The sequence below is a fragment of the Mytilus trossulus genome, chromosome 10, assembly GCF_036588685.1.
Source record: "Mytilus trossulus isolate FHL-02 chromosome 10, PNRI_Mtr1.1.1.hap1, whole genome shotgun sequence".
NCBI lineage: Eukaryota > Metazoa > Mollusca > Bivalvia > Mytilida > Mytilidae > Mytilus > Mytilus trossulus.
The window spans coordinates 34,101,689-34,117,789 of record NC_086382.1 but is presented as its reverse complement, the minus strand read 5'-3'; the positions used below and the strand labels follow the sequence as shown (position 1 = coordinate 34,117,789).

General features: G+C 32.0%; 1 protein-coding gene across 1 annotated transcript in view; it reads right to left on the bottom strand.

Annotated features, from left to right (window-relative positions):
- Positions 1-2,484: 2,484 nt before the first annotated feature.
- The window catches only part of LOC134687250 (alpha-mannosidase 2C1-like), a 56,425-nt gene continuing 42,808 nt past the window's right edge, over positions 2,485-16,101 (bottom strand). The window contains exons 24-30 of the mRNA XM_063547389.1: positions 15,600-15,686; positions 14,148-14,291; positions 13,175-13,284; positions 11,080-11,159; positions 4,342-4,490; positions 3,501-3,610; positions 2,485-2,799 (exon numbers count right to left, since the gene is read on the bottom strand). Of these exons, the coding sequence (XP_063403459.1) occupies positions 2,676-2,799; positions 3,501-3,610; positions 4,342-4,490; positions 11,080-11,159; positions 13,175-13,284; positions 14,148-14,291; positions 15,600-15,686 (804 nt within the window). The 3' untranslated portion in view covers positions 2,485-2,675. The remainder of the gene's footprint in view (positions 2,800-3,500; positions 3,611-4,341; positions 4,491-11,079; positions 11,160-13,174; positions 13,285-14,147; positions 14,292-15,599; positions 15,687-16,101) is intronic.

Genomic DNA, 16,101 nt, shown 5'->3' with positions numbered 1-16,101 from the left:
CCAAAAGCAATACAAACCTTCGTTTTGTGGTTATAATACTTCAGATATCTTTCGTAGATTTAGTTCTACTTAAGTTATTGTATGTGAGGACATCGTGATATCAATACACCCCAATTTTTTCCTTCGTATAAAATTGTTTAAATGTCAATATCGTCGGTATTGACAGCTTAAACAAACAAACCAGGACATACTTGTTTGTCTTTATGAACAACTGTATCAGATAATCATTTTGAAAAAAAAAACATAATTTGAAGAGAAGATTTGATGGAAACTATATCGTCAATATAAAACACTTGGTTAAAATGTATACAAAGTAAAAAAAAATTGGAGTGACTAATTGGGAGGGAAATGTCACATGTTCTTATTCAACAGTTGATTGAGGCAAAGAGAATATTTTCAATGAAACCTTAAAAGAGAAATTAACAGAAATTCAGGCATTGCTGTTCTATAAATACCCTTGCCATAATTCAAGACATAGAAAAATAGAAATTATGCGTCTGACAAATCAGAAAGGTGCACACATGTTTTAACTCATTTGTATTTTTAGTTAGATCTCTGACATTAGCCACTAATAAAATTGAGAATGGAAATGGGGAATGTGTCAAAGAGACAACAAGTATATTCCAAGACTTGTAAATAGTTCCAAAAACATTTAAATGACAGATGAAAAACCAAAGTGATTGAAAAAAGACCATCATACCACATCTTCTTTTTTATACACACTTCTATAGAGGTTGTTTATTATCACTCTCCGAGTGTTATAATACCTCAACAAGCAATGTATTTATAAAAACATGAGGCAGCTGTCAACATGACTGCAAGCCAAGCTTTCGTTAATATATATTACCGTTATAGTTAAAACAGATTTCTGTTAGAATACCCTGTGAACAAGACATCAGGAAAGGAAGAAAAGAAAAAAATAAGTTTTACAGAGTGCATTTATTCAATTAATAAAGATACATAATATTAAAGTTTTTATTATAATTAAAATTATAATCCTGGTACCTTTGATAACTATTTAAATATTTGTAAATATTGTCTTAAAATTTCTGTATTACTAAACAAATACTATAAATTGCTGAACCATTAGATACCAAATCAAATATATTTTGAAAAATAAGCAATTTAAATTAAATCCATGAATTGCAAATAGTTTCAGTTGAGGGCAATGACTTTAAATTTTTCATCAATTTTTTGAAAATAGCTACATGGTTATTTTGATAAATTATAACAATTGTATAATGCATATATATGTTAAGGTAACTGAGCAAAGGCACTAAAAATAAGACAGCAAAATACTGTTTCTTCGCTTTGTGTTTTATCATGTGCTTATAGTGATCATTTCCGTTCTTTCCTGTTGTTTTATTGTGTCATATTCCTATTTGTGATTTTTTTACTGAGTGTGTATTATTAAAGTGGGTAATGAATGAATAGAACCAGACACCTTTTATGTTGATTCCCACAATTTCTGTTTGTTACCTTCATTTGTTTCTTCCTCATTGATTTTCAAATTTGACCATCAGTAAACTACTGCCATCCTTTATTTGTTCTATCAAGTCATAGGCAACCACTCAATCATTTAGACTACTGTAATATCATTTTTACCGGGAAGAAGGGGCTCCCAACCTAGAAGAAAGGGGGTAATTCAACATTTTATCCCCATTCAAATGCATTGGTCATAAAAAAAAAGGAGGTCCAGCCCCCTGAACACCATCCCCAATCCCCAAATGTGTGTATGAAAGGAACTGATCATCCTGACAAAAGATATTAACTATTCAGTGTCCCTCTTTTTTCAGTTTTTTCTGAAGTAAATTTGCATGTCATGAGAAAACCTCTAAATACATACAATATCTTCACTAGATATATGATTAAATGGACTCTTTTGCGGGTAAAAACTGTTTTGATAATTTTCCTCACTTTATGCAATATGACAAAGTAGTAGTGGACTGAAAACTTTAAAGGATTGCAGATATGAATTACTTATTACATCAACATGTTTTGATATTCACAACCAAGGCATGGTATATTTTCCTTGGTGTGCTTGATTTGGAAGTCACAATCATAAATGCGCCTATAGATTTAAATGTACATTGAAATTAATATTTTTAAATTTTGAACTCAACTTAAAGTATATTTTTGCATCAAGGGAAAATTCTCTTAAGAAACTATTTTTATTTGACATGAACTTGAAGTATATTAATTTGTAAACAAATCCTTATAAAAATCAGTGTAATAAACTGGAATTTCAACTCTCTGTACCTAATGATTACAGCATTCAGCATTCAGAATGTCAAAACATGTTCAAGAAATAAATACACAATATTATGTAATTATCTGATATTTTGTGTCCTCAATTTTTATTCCATTTTCATGTTTAACTTCAAAATAGAACATATGTAAACCTGAAATAAGAAGCTAATGCTTTTTAGGATTTAAATCACCTTACAACAATGATTTTATTTAATACTTGCAAAATTTATAAAAACAAAATGATCAAAATGCAATTTGTAAGCAACTTTTTATTGATTTCAAACATAATGCATATGGCCATGAACAAAATTTCCTCCAAATATTGCGTAAATCTTAACTCTAATAGAACATCTTTCTAATCTGTTTATGTAGACAACTAGTCCCAAGGATCTATAAAAATTCAAGACAAGCAAAAACATTTTAACTCAAAGACTAAACTCTACCATTATAGTTATGATTTCAAATGGTTGGAATGACAGATGAATGTCTCCCTCTATCCTTGCCACTGATTTATGTGTATCTTCTATAATCTCTTCCAATGCATTACATCTGAAAGTAAAAAAGGCATGAAGTGAAGTAATAAAAAATGAAAATGATGAATTTAAGGTCTAAATATGATCCAAATTTTTTCAATTTTTTATCTTAATTCAAGTTTTCACTTGTTAAGTAAATCCTCTGTGGCTAACAAGATATGTTAAACAAGTCTGTTGAATGAACTTGGATGAAACTTTTTTTAGACTTTGTTTCAAAAAGATATTTTATCAAAAAAAGACCAAAAAAACTGAAAAAGTATATTTAAACGAAAACGCATCTGACTAACAGGTCGAACACCTGATGTTCTTAAACCCTGCTGACTGCCATTGGCGATTGCCAAATAAAATTGATCATGAGATGTAACAAAATGGATCTTAATATAAATCTAATACTAAACAGAAAAAGATAAACTTGTGACCAAGATGTTATGCCACAAACACAAGGTGTCAATATTTAAAAAAAAAAAAATTGGTACATCAGACCTAGATTTCGACAATATATGTCTCTTCAGTGATGTTAGGGATCGAAACATTCTTGGGAAGGCCATATTTAATTTACCCTCAATTTCAGATAGACTCTTGAATTCTAAGAGTCAATATAGGATGAACGGATCATATAAACCGGAGGGAAAATATGATACAAGCCCAAATGAAAAAATATAAACAAGTCTAAATTGGAAACTACATTCAAACCTATATATATATATCAATACTTACCTCTGGGCTGTTTTGACTGGTAATGAAGATGAGAGTACTGCTTTCCCTTTTCCACCATAGGACTCATACAATCTCAGTACAAGAGTCTTGTCCTTAGTTTGATCTTCACACTAAATCAGAATTATCTATTTTATCAAGAGTCTTTTGAATGAGCTTGCATGTAAAATAGAACAATTTAAACCAGATGCACTTTTACAAAAAAAAGTTATAATTTAGAATGCCCATAAAATTTGTACAGTTTATTGAATTCTTAATTAAAAATAAACTATCTGCAACTTCATGTTTTATTTGGCCTTATTCACTTTTTAAGGTGTAAGTAAACTGATTAACATTGTTTGTACATTTTAAGTAAAAATGTTGAATTCAAAAATTAAAATGCTGATGGCAATGTGTACTCCTTATCAGTGTAAGAACTTTCAAGTTTGTCTGACGAGATTTCATATCTGTCTTCAAAGTTTTTATTTTGGAAGCAAATCTTTTTTATAAAAGAGGAAGTGCAATATTGTTGAATGATTCTACAATTCCAGTATAAATCTAACTGCAGCTACATCCTTTAAGTTTAAGAAGTTTTTGCTCCAAATTAAATAATGAACCATAAAACTCCTGTATGCTTGAAAGGGGCATAAAGGCCTCATTCTGTAAGTGTCCAAAGTCAGGAGTCTATATTTTACATGTGGCATTTCGGGGCTTTCATGGCTGACTATAGGATTTGATCATTGTTGAAGGCAGTATAATGATTAATGGTTGTCAACATGTGTGTTGGTTTTTGCTGGAGAATTGCCTCAATCCTATCCATACCCTATCTATTATTTTTAAATTTATACATAGTTTAATAACCAACCATTTTTACAGTCTCCAATATAATTTGTGAATTATCCACTTTGAAATATGACTGTGACGTTGATGAAACTTCTCCCTGAACTTCTGTTGTAAATAGAGGACAGTTCAAGTCATAAGCTTGCTGTATTACACCAGCCTCCTGAAAACTTTCTACAAAACAGAACAAATTAAAGAACCTTAGTATGCACGCTTACATACCCCACGTCCCCACATTGTCATTTGAGAAATTAAATAAGTGTAAGAAAAAAAAATTGTATAAGAAAAATTAATTTCCTGCCAATATGCACATCTAAATAGTAGTGTTGTCAACGATTAACCGATTAACCGGTCGAACGACCGAATACCGAATACCAAAAACGCTAACCAGTTAACCGGACTTTTTTAAAGTTTTGAAAGATTTGATATTAATGTGTATTATCAATAAATAGTTATGTTTTATTTGAAATATGTTGTCGTGGTAATTAATTTGACAGATCAATTGTTCAGTATATTGAATGCTTTTGTTAATTCTAAAAACTTAAAATTAATTAGAGCTCGAGCAGGATCTTAAAGATACATAATTAGTATACATGTTTTTTTAACAGTAACTCTAAATCAGCGATGTGATTGAAATTTACTAATTACTTCATTATTTCGTTTTTGATCTAATATTGTGTAAACATACATCTAAATGTATAACCTCCGTAGTGCTAGGCTTAGTCTTTTTTTTAAACGAAATGCTTTCTCAAAAATTGTGAAATGCAACCAATGTGAATGTACTCAATGTATACGTGATAGTACGAGTAACATTACTTAAAGAGACAAGCAAACAAAGTAAAGAAACAGGTCGTACGGTGACCTATAGTTGTTCATTTCTGTGTCATTTTGGTCTCTTGTTGTGAATTGTCTCATTGGTAATTGTACCACATCTTCTTTTATTTAATAATTAATCATTTCTAATTGAGACACTCTACATTATTTTCAGAGACAGCAAGATAAAATGAAAGAATAATCGGTTTCAGACATATTCATATTCCTCGAGATCAAGAAGTTTTTTTTTTACTTTTCAATCTGAAGTTGGTACAATCGTTATATATAAAGTTGATACGGTGTATTCGAAAATTAAAAGTCAAATTGCGCCAGAAAAAATATCATACACGTAAATTTTTGACTTGGATGAAAGGTTGTCAAATTAACACCTATACATATCTATGTTTTGGGTACTATTGATAAGGCTTTCAAACACCAACGTAAACTACCGGTTAACCAGTTAATCGGTCGAACGATTATCCGAGTAACCGGTTAGGAAAAAGTGTACGATTTGACAACACTACTAAATAGTATGTCCTTATTATCTACAAAATTTCATGAAATTCTGTTGTGTGGTTTCAGAGGAGTTGAGATGACAAACTGTTGCAGAAGTACATTGAAGCAAATAAGTTCAAAGGGGTGTAACTCCTAAAAAAACTAGAGGCTCTAAAGAGCCTGTGTCGCTCACCTTGGTCTATGTGCATATTAAACAAAGGACACAAATGGATTCATGACAAAATTGTATTTTGGTGATGGTGATGTGTTTGAAGTTCTTACTTTACTGAAAAATTTTGCTTCTTACAATTATATCTATCATGAACTTTGCCCATTAGTAACAGAGAACTATATTTGGTAAAAATTTACATAAATTTACCAAATTAATGAAAATTGTAAAAAATTGACTATAAAGGGCAATAACTCCTTAAGGGGTCAATTGACCATTTAGGTCATGTTGACTTATTTGTAGATCTTACTTTGCTGAACAGTATTGCTGTTTACAGTTTATCGCTATCTATAATAGTATTCAAGATAACCAAAAACGGCAAAATTTCTTTAAAAATTACCAATTGATCTGAAAAATTCAGGGCAGATAGATATTGACTTGATTAACAATTTACCTTCTTGTCAGATTTGCTCTAGATGCTTTGGTTTCATAGTTATAAGCAAAAAACTGCATTTTACCCCTATGTTCTATTTTTTTAGCCGTGGCGGCCATCTTGGTTGAATGGCCAGGTCATCAGACACATTTTTCAAACTAGATACCCCAAAGATGATTGTGGCCTAGTAGTTTCAGTGGAGATTTTGTAAAAGATTACTTAGATTTATGAAAAATGGTTAAAGATTGACTAAAAAGGGCAATAACTCCTAAAGGGGTCAAATGACAATTTTGGTCATGTTGACTTATTTGTAGATCTTACTTTGCTGAACATTATTGCTGTTTACAATTTATCTCTATCTATAATAATATTCAAGATAATAACCAAAAACAGCAAAATTTCCTCAAAATTACCAATTCAGGGGCAGCAACCCAACAACCGATTGACCGATTCATCTGAAAATTTCAGGGCAGATAGATCTTGACCTGATCAACATTTTTATCCCATGTCAGATTTCCTCAAAATGTTTTGGTTTTTGAGTTATAAGCCAAAAACTGCATTTTACCCCTATGTTCTATTTTTAGCGGTGGCGGCCATCTTGGTTGGTTGACCAGGTCACGCCACACATTTTTTAAACTAGATACCCCAAAGATGATTGTGGCCAAGTTTGGATTAATTTGGCCAAGTAGTTTCAGAGGAGAAGATTTTTGTAAAAGATTACTTTAATTAACGAAAAATGGTTAAAAATTGACTATAAAGGGCAATAACTCCTAAACAGGTCTACTGACCATTTTGGTCATGTTGACTTATTTGTAGATCTTACTTTGCTGAACATTATTGCTGTTTACAGTTTATCTCTAACTATAATAATATTCAAGATAATAACCAAAAACAGCAAAATTTCTTCAAAATTACCAATTCAGGGGCAGCAACCCAACAACCGATTGACCGATTCATCTGAAAATTTTGGGGCAGATAGATCTTGACCTGATAAACATGTTTACCCCATGTCAGATTTGCTCTAAATGCTTTGGTTTTTGAGTTATAAGCCAAAAACTGCATTTTACCCCTATGTTCTATTTTTAGCTGTGGCGGCCATCTTGGTTGGTTGACCGGGTCACCCCACACATTTTTTAAACTAGATACCCCAATGATGATTGTGGCCAAGTTTGGTTTGATTTGGCCCAGTAGTTTCAGAGGAGAAGATTTTTGTAAAAGTTAACGACGACGGACGACGACGACGACGGACGACGACGGACGACGGACGCCAAGTGATGAGAAAAGCTCACTTGGCCCTTCGGGCCAGGTGAGCTAAAAATGAATGGTAGTTTCCCGTCGATATGCACATCTACGTAGTATGTCCTTATTATCTACAAAGTTTCCTGAAATTCTGTTGAGTGGTTTGAGAGAAGTTGCGATGACAAACTGTTGCAGTAGTACATTAAAGTAAATAAGTTCAAAGGGGTGTAACTCCTAGAAAAAAAATTGAATCGCAATTTCCCGTCGATATGCACAACAACAAAGTCTGTCCTTATTATCGGAAAAGATTTCGTGAAATTCTGTTGTGTGGTTTAAGAGGAGTTGCGATGACAAACTGTTGCAGTAGTACATTAAAGTAAATGAGTTCAAAGGGGCTTAACTCCTAGAAAAAAAATTGAATCGCAATTTCTTGTCGATATGCACAACTACATAGTATGTCCTTATTATCTGAAAAGGTTTCGTGAAATTCTGTTGTGTGGTTTGAGAGAAGTTGCGATGACAAACTGTTGCAGTAGTACATTAAAGTAAATAAGCTCAAAGTGGCTTAACTCCTAGAAAAAAAATTGAATCGCAATTTCTTGTCGATATGCACAACTACATAGTATGTCCTTATTATCTGAAAAGATTTTGTGAAATTCTGTTGTGTGGTTAGAGAGGAGTTGCGATGACAAACTGTTGCAGTAGTACATTAAAGTAAATAAGCTCAAAGGGGTGTAACTCCTAGAAAAAAAATTGAATCGCAATTTCCCGTCGATATGCACAACTACATAGTATGTCCTTATTATCTGAAAAGGTTTCGTGAAATTCTGTTGTGTGGTTTGAGAGGAGTTGCGATGACAAACTGTTGCAGTAGTACATTAAAGTAAATAAGCTCAAAGGGGTGTAACTCCTAGAAAAAAAATTGAATCGCAATTTCCCGTCGATATGCACAACTACATAGTATGTCCTTATTATCTGAAAAGGTTTCGTGAAATTCTGTTGTGTGGTTTGAGAGGAGTTGCGATGACAAACTGTTGTAGTAGTACATTAAAGTAAATGAGTTCAAAGGGGCGTAACTCCTAGAAAAAAAATTGAATCGCAATTTCCCGTCGATATGCACAACTACATAGTATGTCCTTATTATCTGAAAAAGTTTCGTGATATTCTGTTGTGTGGTTTGAGAGTAGTTGTGATGACAAACTGTTGCAGTAGTACATTAAAGTAAATAAGCTCAAAGGGGCTATACTCCTAGAAAAAAAATTGAATCGCAATTTCTTGTCGATATGCACAACTACATAGTATGTCCTTAGTATCTGAAAAGATTTCGTGAAATTCTGTTGTGTGGTTAGAGAGGAGTTGCGATGACAAACTGTTGCAGTAGTACATTAAAGTAAATAAGCTCAAAGGGGTGTAACTCCTAGAAAAAAAATTGAATTGCAATTTCCCGTCGATATGCACAACTACATAGTATGTCCTTATTATCTGAAAAGGTTTCGTGAAATTCTGTTGTGTGGTTTGAGAGGAGTTGCGATGACAAACTGTTGCAGTAGTACATTAAAGTAAACTAGATTTCATTGAGATGGGAGCCATCTCTTTGGGCCCCGCTGTCAATAATGTGGGGTAAATAAGTTGTATGGATAATCTGATATGAAGCATTATTTGGAAGTTATTACATAGTCTCACATGTGATTTTAATCTAAGATTTAAGTTAAAACTGATAAATATTCTCAACTTACTTTCATAGTATAATAGTGATATGACTGCATGATGTGAACTCATTGTTGACTACTCTAAGGTGACTTCTGGATATATGGATTGATGTTTGAACAATGTTTAAAGATGCTGCCCAATTGATATTTGTCACATATTTTTAGAATTATGCCTTCAATATATTATGACCCACCAAGTATAAAGTATGAAATATTAACGGTTCTCGAGAGGTAAAGCGGACACAATTTGTTAAGAACAACGAACGGATGGACAGACCAACGGACTGACCTTTGACCTAGGATGCATACATTATGACACATTTAATATATATGTTAAGTTGAAAATGTTTGTCAGGTATAAAGTATGAAATAATAACAGCTGTCCTCTCAAAATATAGTGTGGATCAAATTTTGTTAGCGATGGACAGACCAACAGACAGACAGACCTTTGACCTAGGAAGTGGTACATACATCATGACACACCCTCTGGTGTTGGTTAAAATGGATGTCAAGTATAATATTTGAAATCATAATGGTTCTCAAGATATAGAGCGGACACAATCTTCACAACAGAACACAGGGTTGTCAACTGAAACCAAAGTTTTTTTGACGTTGACCTTTGACCTAGGAAGTTGTACATACATCATGACACGCCCTCTGGTGGTGGTTAAAATGGATGACAAGTATAAACTTTGAAATCATAACGGTTATCTAGATATGGAGTGGACACGATCTTCACCACAGGACACGGGGTTGTCAACTGAAACCAAAGGTTTTGACCTTGACCTTTGACCTAGGAAGTTGTACATACATCATGACACACCCTTGGGTGTTGGTTAATAATCATGTTAAGTATTAAGTATAAAATCATAACGGTTATCTAGATATGGAGCAGACACGATCTTCACCAAAGAACACAGGGTTGTCAACTGAAACCAAAGTTTTTGACCTTGACCTTTGACCTAGGAAGTTGTACATACATCATGACACACCCTCTGGTGGTGGTTAATATACATGTAAAGTATAAAGTATGAAATCATTATGGTTCTCTAGATATGGAGCGGACACGAAAGTGTTACGGACGGACGGACAGACGGACGGATGGACAGACGGACGGACAGACGGACGGACGGACGGACGGACAGACTGATCACTATAGGGCGACCCGCCTTTTCGGCGGGGCCCTAATAAGCTCAAAGGGGTGTAACTCCTAGAAAAAAAATTGAATCGCGATTTCACGTCGATATGCACAACTGCATAGTATGTCCTTATTATCTGAAAAGGTTTCGCGAAATTCTGTTGTGTGGTTTGAGAGGAGATGCGATGACAAGAAACAGAACTGACAGATGGACGGACTGACGGACGGGTCAAAAACAATATACCCTCCGCAACTCATTGCGTGGGGTATAATTATCCTGCCATCAACCATTTTACTAAATAAATAAAGAAAAAGTGAAAAAAAGAAAGACATTTTAGTAAAATCAATATGGTCTAACATAGCATCTCCTAGTGTCCTATTTCTGTTTAAGAGAAACATTTCATTTAAATAACTGTATACAGTTCATTTTGATATCAGGCTCTTGCAATCTGTAATGGAATAAAATGTGTTTTTGACAAACAAAAATGTTTTTACATCCCTGTATTTTTTCTTTCCCATAATACTGGCATAGGTATTAAAGGTATGTATTACAATTATTGTTTGATTGGGATTCTCTCTTGATACATAAATAAGTTTATGAAAATCTTGAAAGATAAAATTTATCACAATGGTATCTGTTAGTATAGGTTTTCTTCTTCTTTTGAGTCAACAAGGCTTCAATACTGAAGAATACATGTTGTTGTGGTTTCAGTTTCTGTAGAGATGTGACCTAGTACTATTGAGAAGTTTAAACATATTATACATACCTTTGTGTGGCATTACAGCATATGTAAACTGATGGACTCCCATGTCAGCTGTCTCATCTGGAGCTTTTGGTGATCTCAACCTAGAGGAAATACCAGGTTATTTTAGGTTTTAATAAGAGTTGCATTCAAAGGGAAAACAGGTTTAATGAATGCAGACACTAGATAACAATGTAAATTTTGTAAACAAATATAAATTTCTATTTGGAAAAAAATAGAGTCATTATTTCTAACACAAAAATACACCCAAGAAAAAAAATATTTATGTAAATATCTTATTGACTATTTCACTCCTACCAAGGATAATTCCCTGACATAAAACCACTGGATTCTGTATTCATGTAAGAGCTTGTTGCTCTGTCATTTGAAAAATCAAGATATTTTTCATTTTATAGGCTGTGGCAATTATTATTTCAATTCAATATTTTATTGGAAAGAGCACAATAGAGGCATGATCCAAATACAGACAGTTATAATATTAAAACAACATATAAATGAAATAAAGATTCATGTAACAAGTCATGAGCCAATTCTATGTATACAAATACATTATAGACTGATATTGATACCATAGACTTATATTTCAGTATTATTATAGATTTTCATATAAAAAAATATTTACTTAAAACACACAATATAAGATATTTATATATATATATATATATATGTATATGCACACAAACTACTGTAAAAGATTATTATTTGATGAAACGGTATGGCGGTCTCTCAAATCAAGAGCTTCTTCAATATACATACAAATAGATTTTAATTCCTTTTCAGACATAGGATTTAACATTTTGGTAAATTTTCATCCAAATTATTTGAATTAATATCATTAATTTTATATTTAGATCTAATTTTTTTATATTGCGGACATTCAATCAAGAAAAGGATCTCATTCATTTTTTTCTGTGCAAAATTTACAAAATCTCTCATTAGATGGTATTTTTGGTCTTGCGTACCTCCCAGTTTCTATTGCTAATGAGTGTGCACTTATTCTTAATTTAGTGAGTTTTTTTCTAAGGTATTTAGGAATATTAAAATTTAAATATTCTTGTTGTTTTAATTTAGTATAAATTTTACTAAAAAATAAAAGTTAACCACAGTTTCCATCTTTTATCTTAGAAAGTTCAAAAATAATTTTATTTTTGTAGAAATCTTCTAGTTTCTGTTTAAAATTACTATTACAATGCTTGTTTAAGAGTATTCCAATATATTTCATTAATTCAGATAGTTTATAAGACCAGGAATTTTCTCTATTTGTGAGAGTTTTGTCCACTTCAAAAGCAGCCTTGAGAATTTCATGCGGACCACCAGACCGTTCACCAATATCACTGAAATGCTCATAATATTTAAACATAAGTTGATAACATTTAATGCTAATGGGTAAAGTGCCCAATTCACACCGCACTGCTAGATTGGAAGACTTTCCATGAACCCCAAGTATGTTTTTAAATATGGAGTGTTTTTTCTAATTATTAAAGAAGATGAATGCAAACTGATAAAATTAAGCGATTCCCTTGATTGGTATCCTTGGTACTGTAAATTCAGAAATTATTGCGAAAAATGCAACCGAGTTGTAAATGCAATAATTTAAATTCGCATTTTGAAATATTTTATTTAAAATAAACAGGATTCTTTTTTAAGTCGTAAAAATTAAAATCGCATTTAAGTTTAAATTGACAAAATTGCAATAATAAATGCACCCAATAATTTCTGAATTTACATTAATTTCTTTTTATCGCTATTTTGTGCATTTTCGTTTGATCTTTTTTTGTGATAATTTTTATATCATGCTACTTGCTTGAGATTTGCGATTAAACATTTTAAATTGTGGTTCACTTTTATGATTACCCACAATATGAACATTAGTACCCCATGAATAATGTGGAATTTACATTAATGATAATGAAGTGAATGTTTAAATCTGGGATATGTTTATGAATTTCAGTAAGTAAGGAATTTTCTAGAAATTTAACTATTTTGCGATTGAAATTAATTCGTTAATATCTTTTTTAATATTTCAATTATTTTTATCTTTGGTATTCTAAATTCTGAAGATGCACTTCTGTATGAGTTGCTATGCAATACAACTTACAGAGAAAGTCTAAGAACGTTGTCAAAACAAGAGTAACCATATTTACAATCATTCATCAATGCCAGTCCATAACCATGCTCTGATATATCAGCCCATTTATGTCCACAGACCTGGAAATTATTTAAATGAGATAAACATAATTCAAGATGGTATAGAACACTACAGGGAGATAACTCTTTAAAAATCAGCTGATCCTTTTAATCACCTTCTATTGTTAAAGATATACTTAGCTTGTTAATGATTAAAATATTTGCTAGTCAATCCGATATATATTCAATGAAAATTTTCTGATAAAGTGTATGGCTCCAAGTTTTTTGCTATTTTCATTATTTTGTGAAAGGGCCATAGCAAATATTCTGTCAAAATTTAATGAAAATCAAACAAGCCAAATTGATTTTAGTCAAGGTGTTTGGTACCACCTAAATTGATGATTACAATATACAGATATTTTTTCCAGGTCCTTATCTCAATTTTTTGCTATCCGTGACAAGAACTGATTGACAGAATAGTATAATCACAAAAAATTATAAATAATTTTAAGTACTTTTTGCAACTAAAAATGTATCAGGAAAACATTGTGCATGAAAATAAATATTTTAAACAGCTCTGTACACCTCTGAACTTAACTATCAAGAATGTTAGGAGCCAAATATTAGAAAAGACATGAGAAATATAACAAAAGGGGACAAAAAAACAGAAGTTGTTGTTTGTAGTTGTGGTTCATAAATGTTTTTGGTTTCTCGTTTTTTATACAGATTAGAATTTGGTTTTCCTGTTTGAATAGTTTTACACTAAATATTTTTGTAGCCCTTTATAGCTTACTGATCTATGTGAGTCAAGGCTCTGTGTCGAAGACCTCACTTTCACCTATAACGGTTTACTTTTACAAATTGTGACTTGGATGGAGAGTTGTCTCATTGGCACTCATACCACATCTTATTTCTATTTACATTGTGAATGTTCAAACACATACCTCAAACTGAGCCGAATCCCATGATGTATTGTTATGATTGGTTCTCTGTAGGTGGCCATACTGTATATCATATGAAGCTTGCAAAGAGTGAATTGATGTTGGGAATTCTACCTTAAGGAATTTTCTATTTTCATGCCATGTGACCTATAAAATAATAGATAAAACACATGTACCAGAGCCGTGGTGTAGTGGTTAGTGCATCGGACTACTAACACAAAGGTTCCTGGTTCGATTACCGTTTGGGATGAAAATTTCAGGAACTCAATTTTCGGCTCTCCCTTGACACCATTTGCGAGTATGGTCTTGAGGAAAGGATGATAGTCCGTCGGACGGGGACGATAAATGGCTGGCCCGTGTTAAGAGAGAGCCATATCTCTTGCACGTTAAAGACACCCTTGTAGATTTCGAAAAAGGGTAGGCTAATGCCGCTACAAGGCAGCACTCGCACCCGCAAAGTGGAAAGGGATTAATATAAGTTGTAAAGCTTGTTTCCCAATCCACTATAAACAAATATGTTTAAACTAAACATGTACCAATGAAAAAAAATAAAGCAAAGATCGCTATGTTCTAATAAGAATTTACTGTGGATTCATTAATATTTGTTGGATACTAATTTTTGTGGATTTGGTAAGAACAGGGGAACCACGAATTTAAGTGTTCAAGTAATTACAAATTTCGGAAAAAATGTGTGCAGACTTTGCCAAAACCACGAAATTAAATATCCACAAATATGCAAGTTTAAGTTAAACTACGAAAATTGATACCCATGAAAATAAATGAATCAACAGTAAATATGCAATCAAAAGAAAACTGCACAAATTAAGGAAATTCGGTAGTTCTGAATTACCCATGTGGGTGGATAAAATCGAAATATCAACAGAACAAATTTCTTCAATAGAGCCTACTTTTCAATAATGACAGACTTGAGACACATAGGAACTGATGAACAATGTTTTATAATGTTTTATTCAATGATGAAAGCTTGAAGCACACCTACTCTTCCTCCAAAGGCAATTTGCCAATACAGTCAGAGTCGGCAACAAAATTGTTTCTAACTTCTAGTCAAAAGAACAATGTTCTGATGTTTTTATTATGTGTCTTAACAAAGTTTTGCCAAAAACTAACTAGCTTAAGGCATTTGCTAGTGGTTAAAGGTGTAGACTGCAATAGTAGTATTCAATTACAAAACCAGGTAAAAAAGAAAGCATGCATCGTCAGTACATGTATACTCCCACTAGTAAATATAAGTAAAAAGAAAATAACATGATTTGTCTGACAGATCCAAATGTATCCCACATAACAACTCATCACTGTTAAGCAGCTGACAAATATAAAATGTTCTGTTTAAGACTGTGGTAGAAAAAATTGCAAATTTATTTAACATGTTAAAACATTCAAAGTATAGGCAAAACATGAAGCATAAAACCAATATATTTCTTAAATTCTACAAACCTCTGTGTCAAATCTGAAGTAAGGGGACTCAGCATCCAAAGTGATAACCTGTTTTATATAACTTTTATCACTTATCTTCAGTGAAAACTAGAAAACAAATAAAAACAAAGAAAATTTAATGTTATAGCTATATTTGCATATAGGCTATTTTTTACCTGATTAAATTAAATATGTAATAAAAAATATACCTTCATGTGCTACTTTTTGAGTAAAACGAGGTCGAAATTTTGTATATTTGCTCAAAATTCAGATTTGTGGCCGTAATTTCTTTTTCGAAAGAAAGACATAACTTTTTTGTTATAAAAGATAAACACAAACTGTTTTTTGTTAAATAATCGGTAATTTCTGTGTTTTAAAAATATCCTAAAAAATATGCAATTTTTTTATTAAAAAATAACTCATATTTATCAAATGTTCATGAATTGAGGAAAAAACGTCATTTGTTACTACATGTTTATCCAAATTAAAAAAAATCCTCTATTTACAGTTTTATAAAATTTGG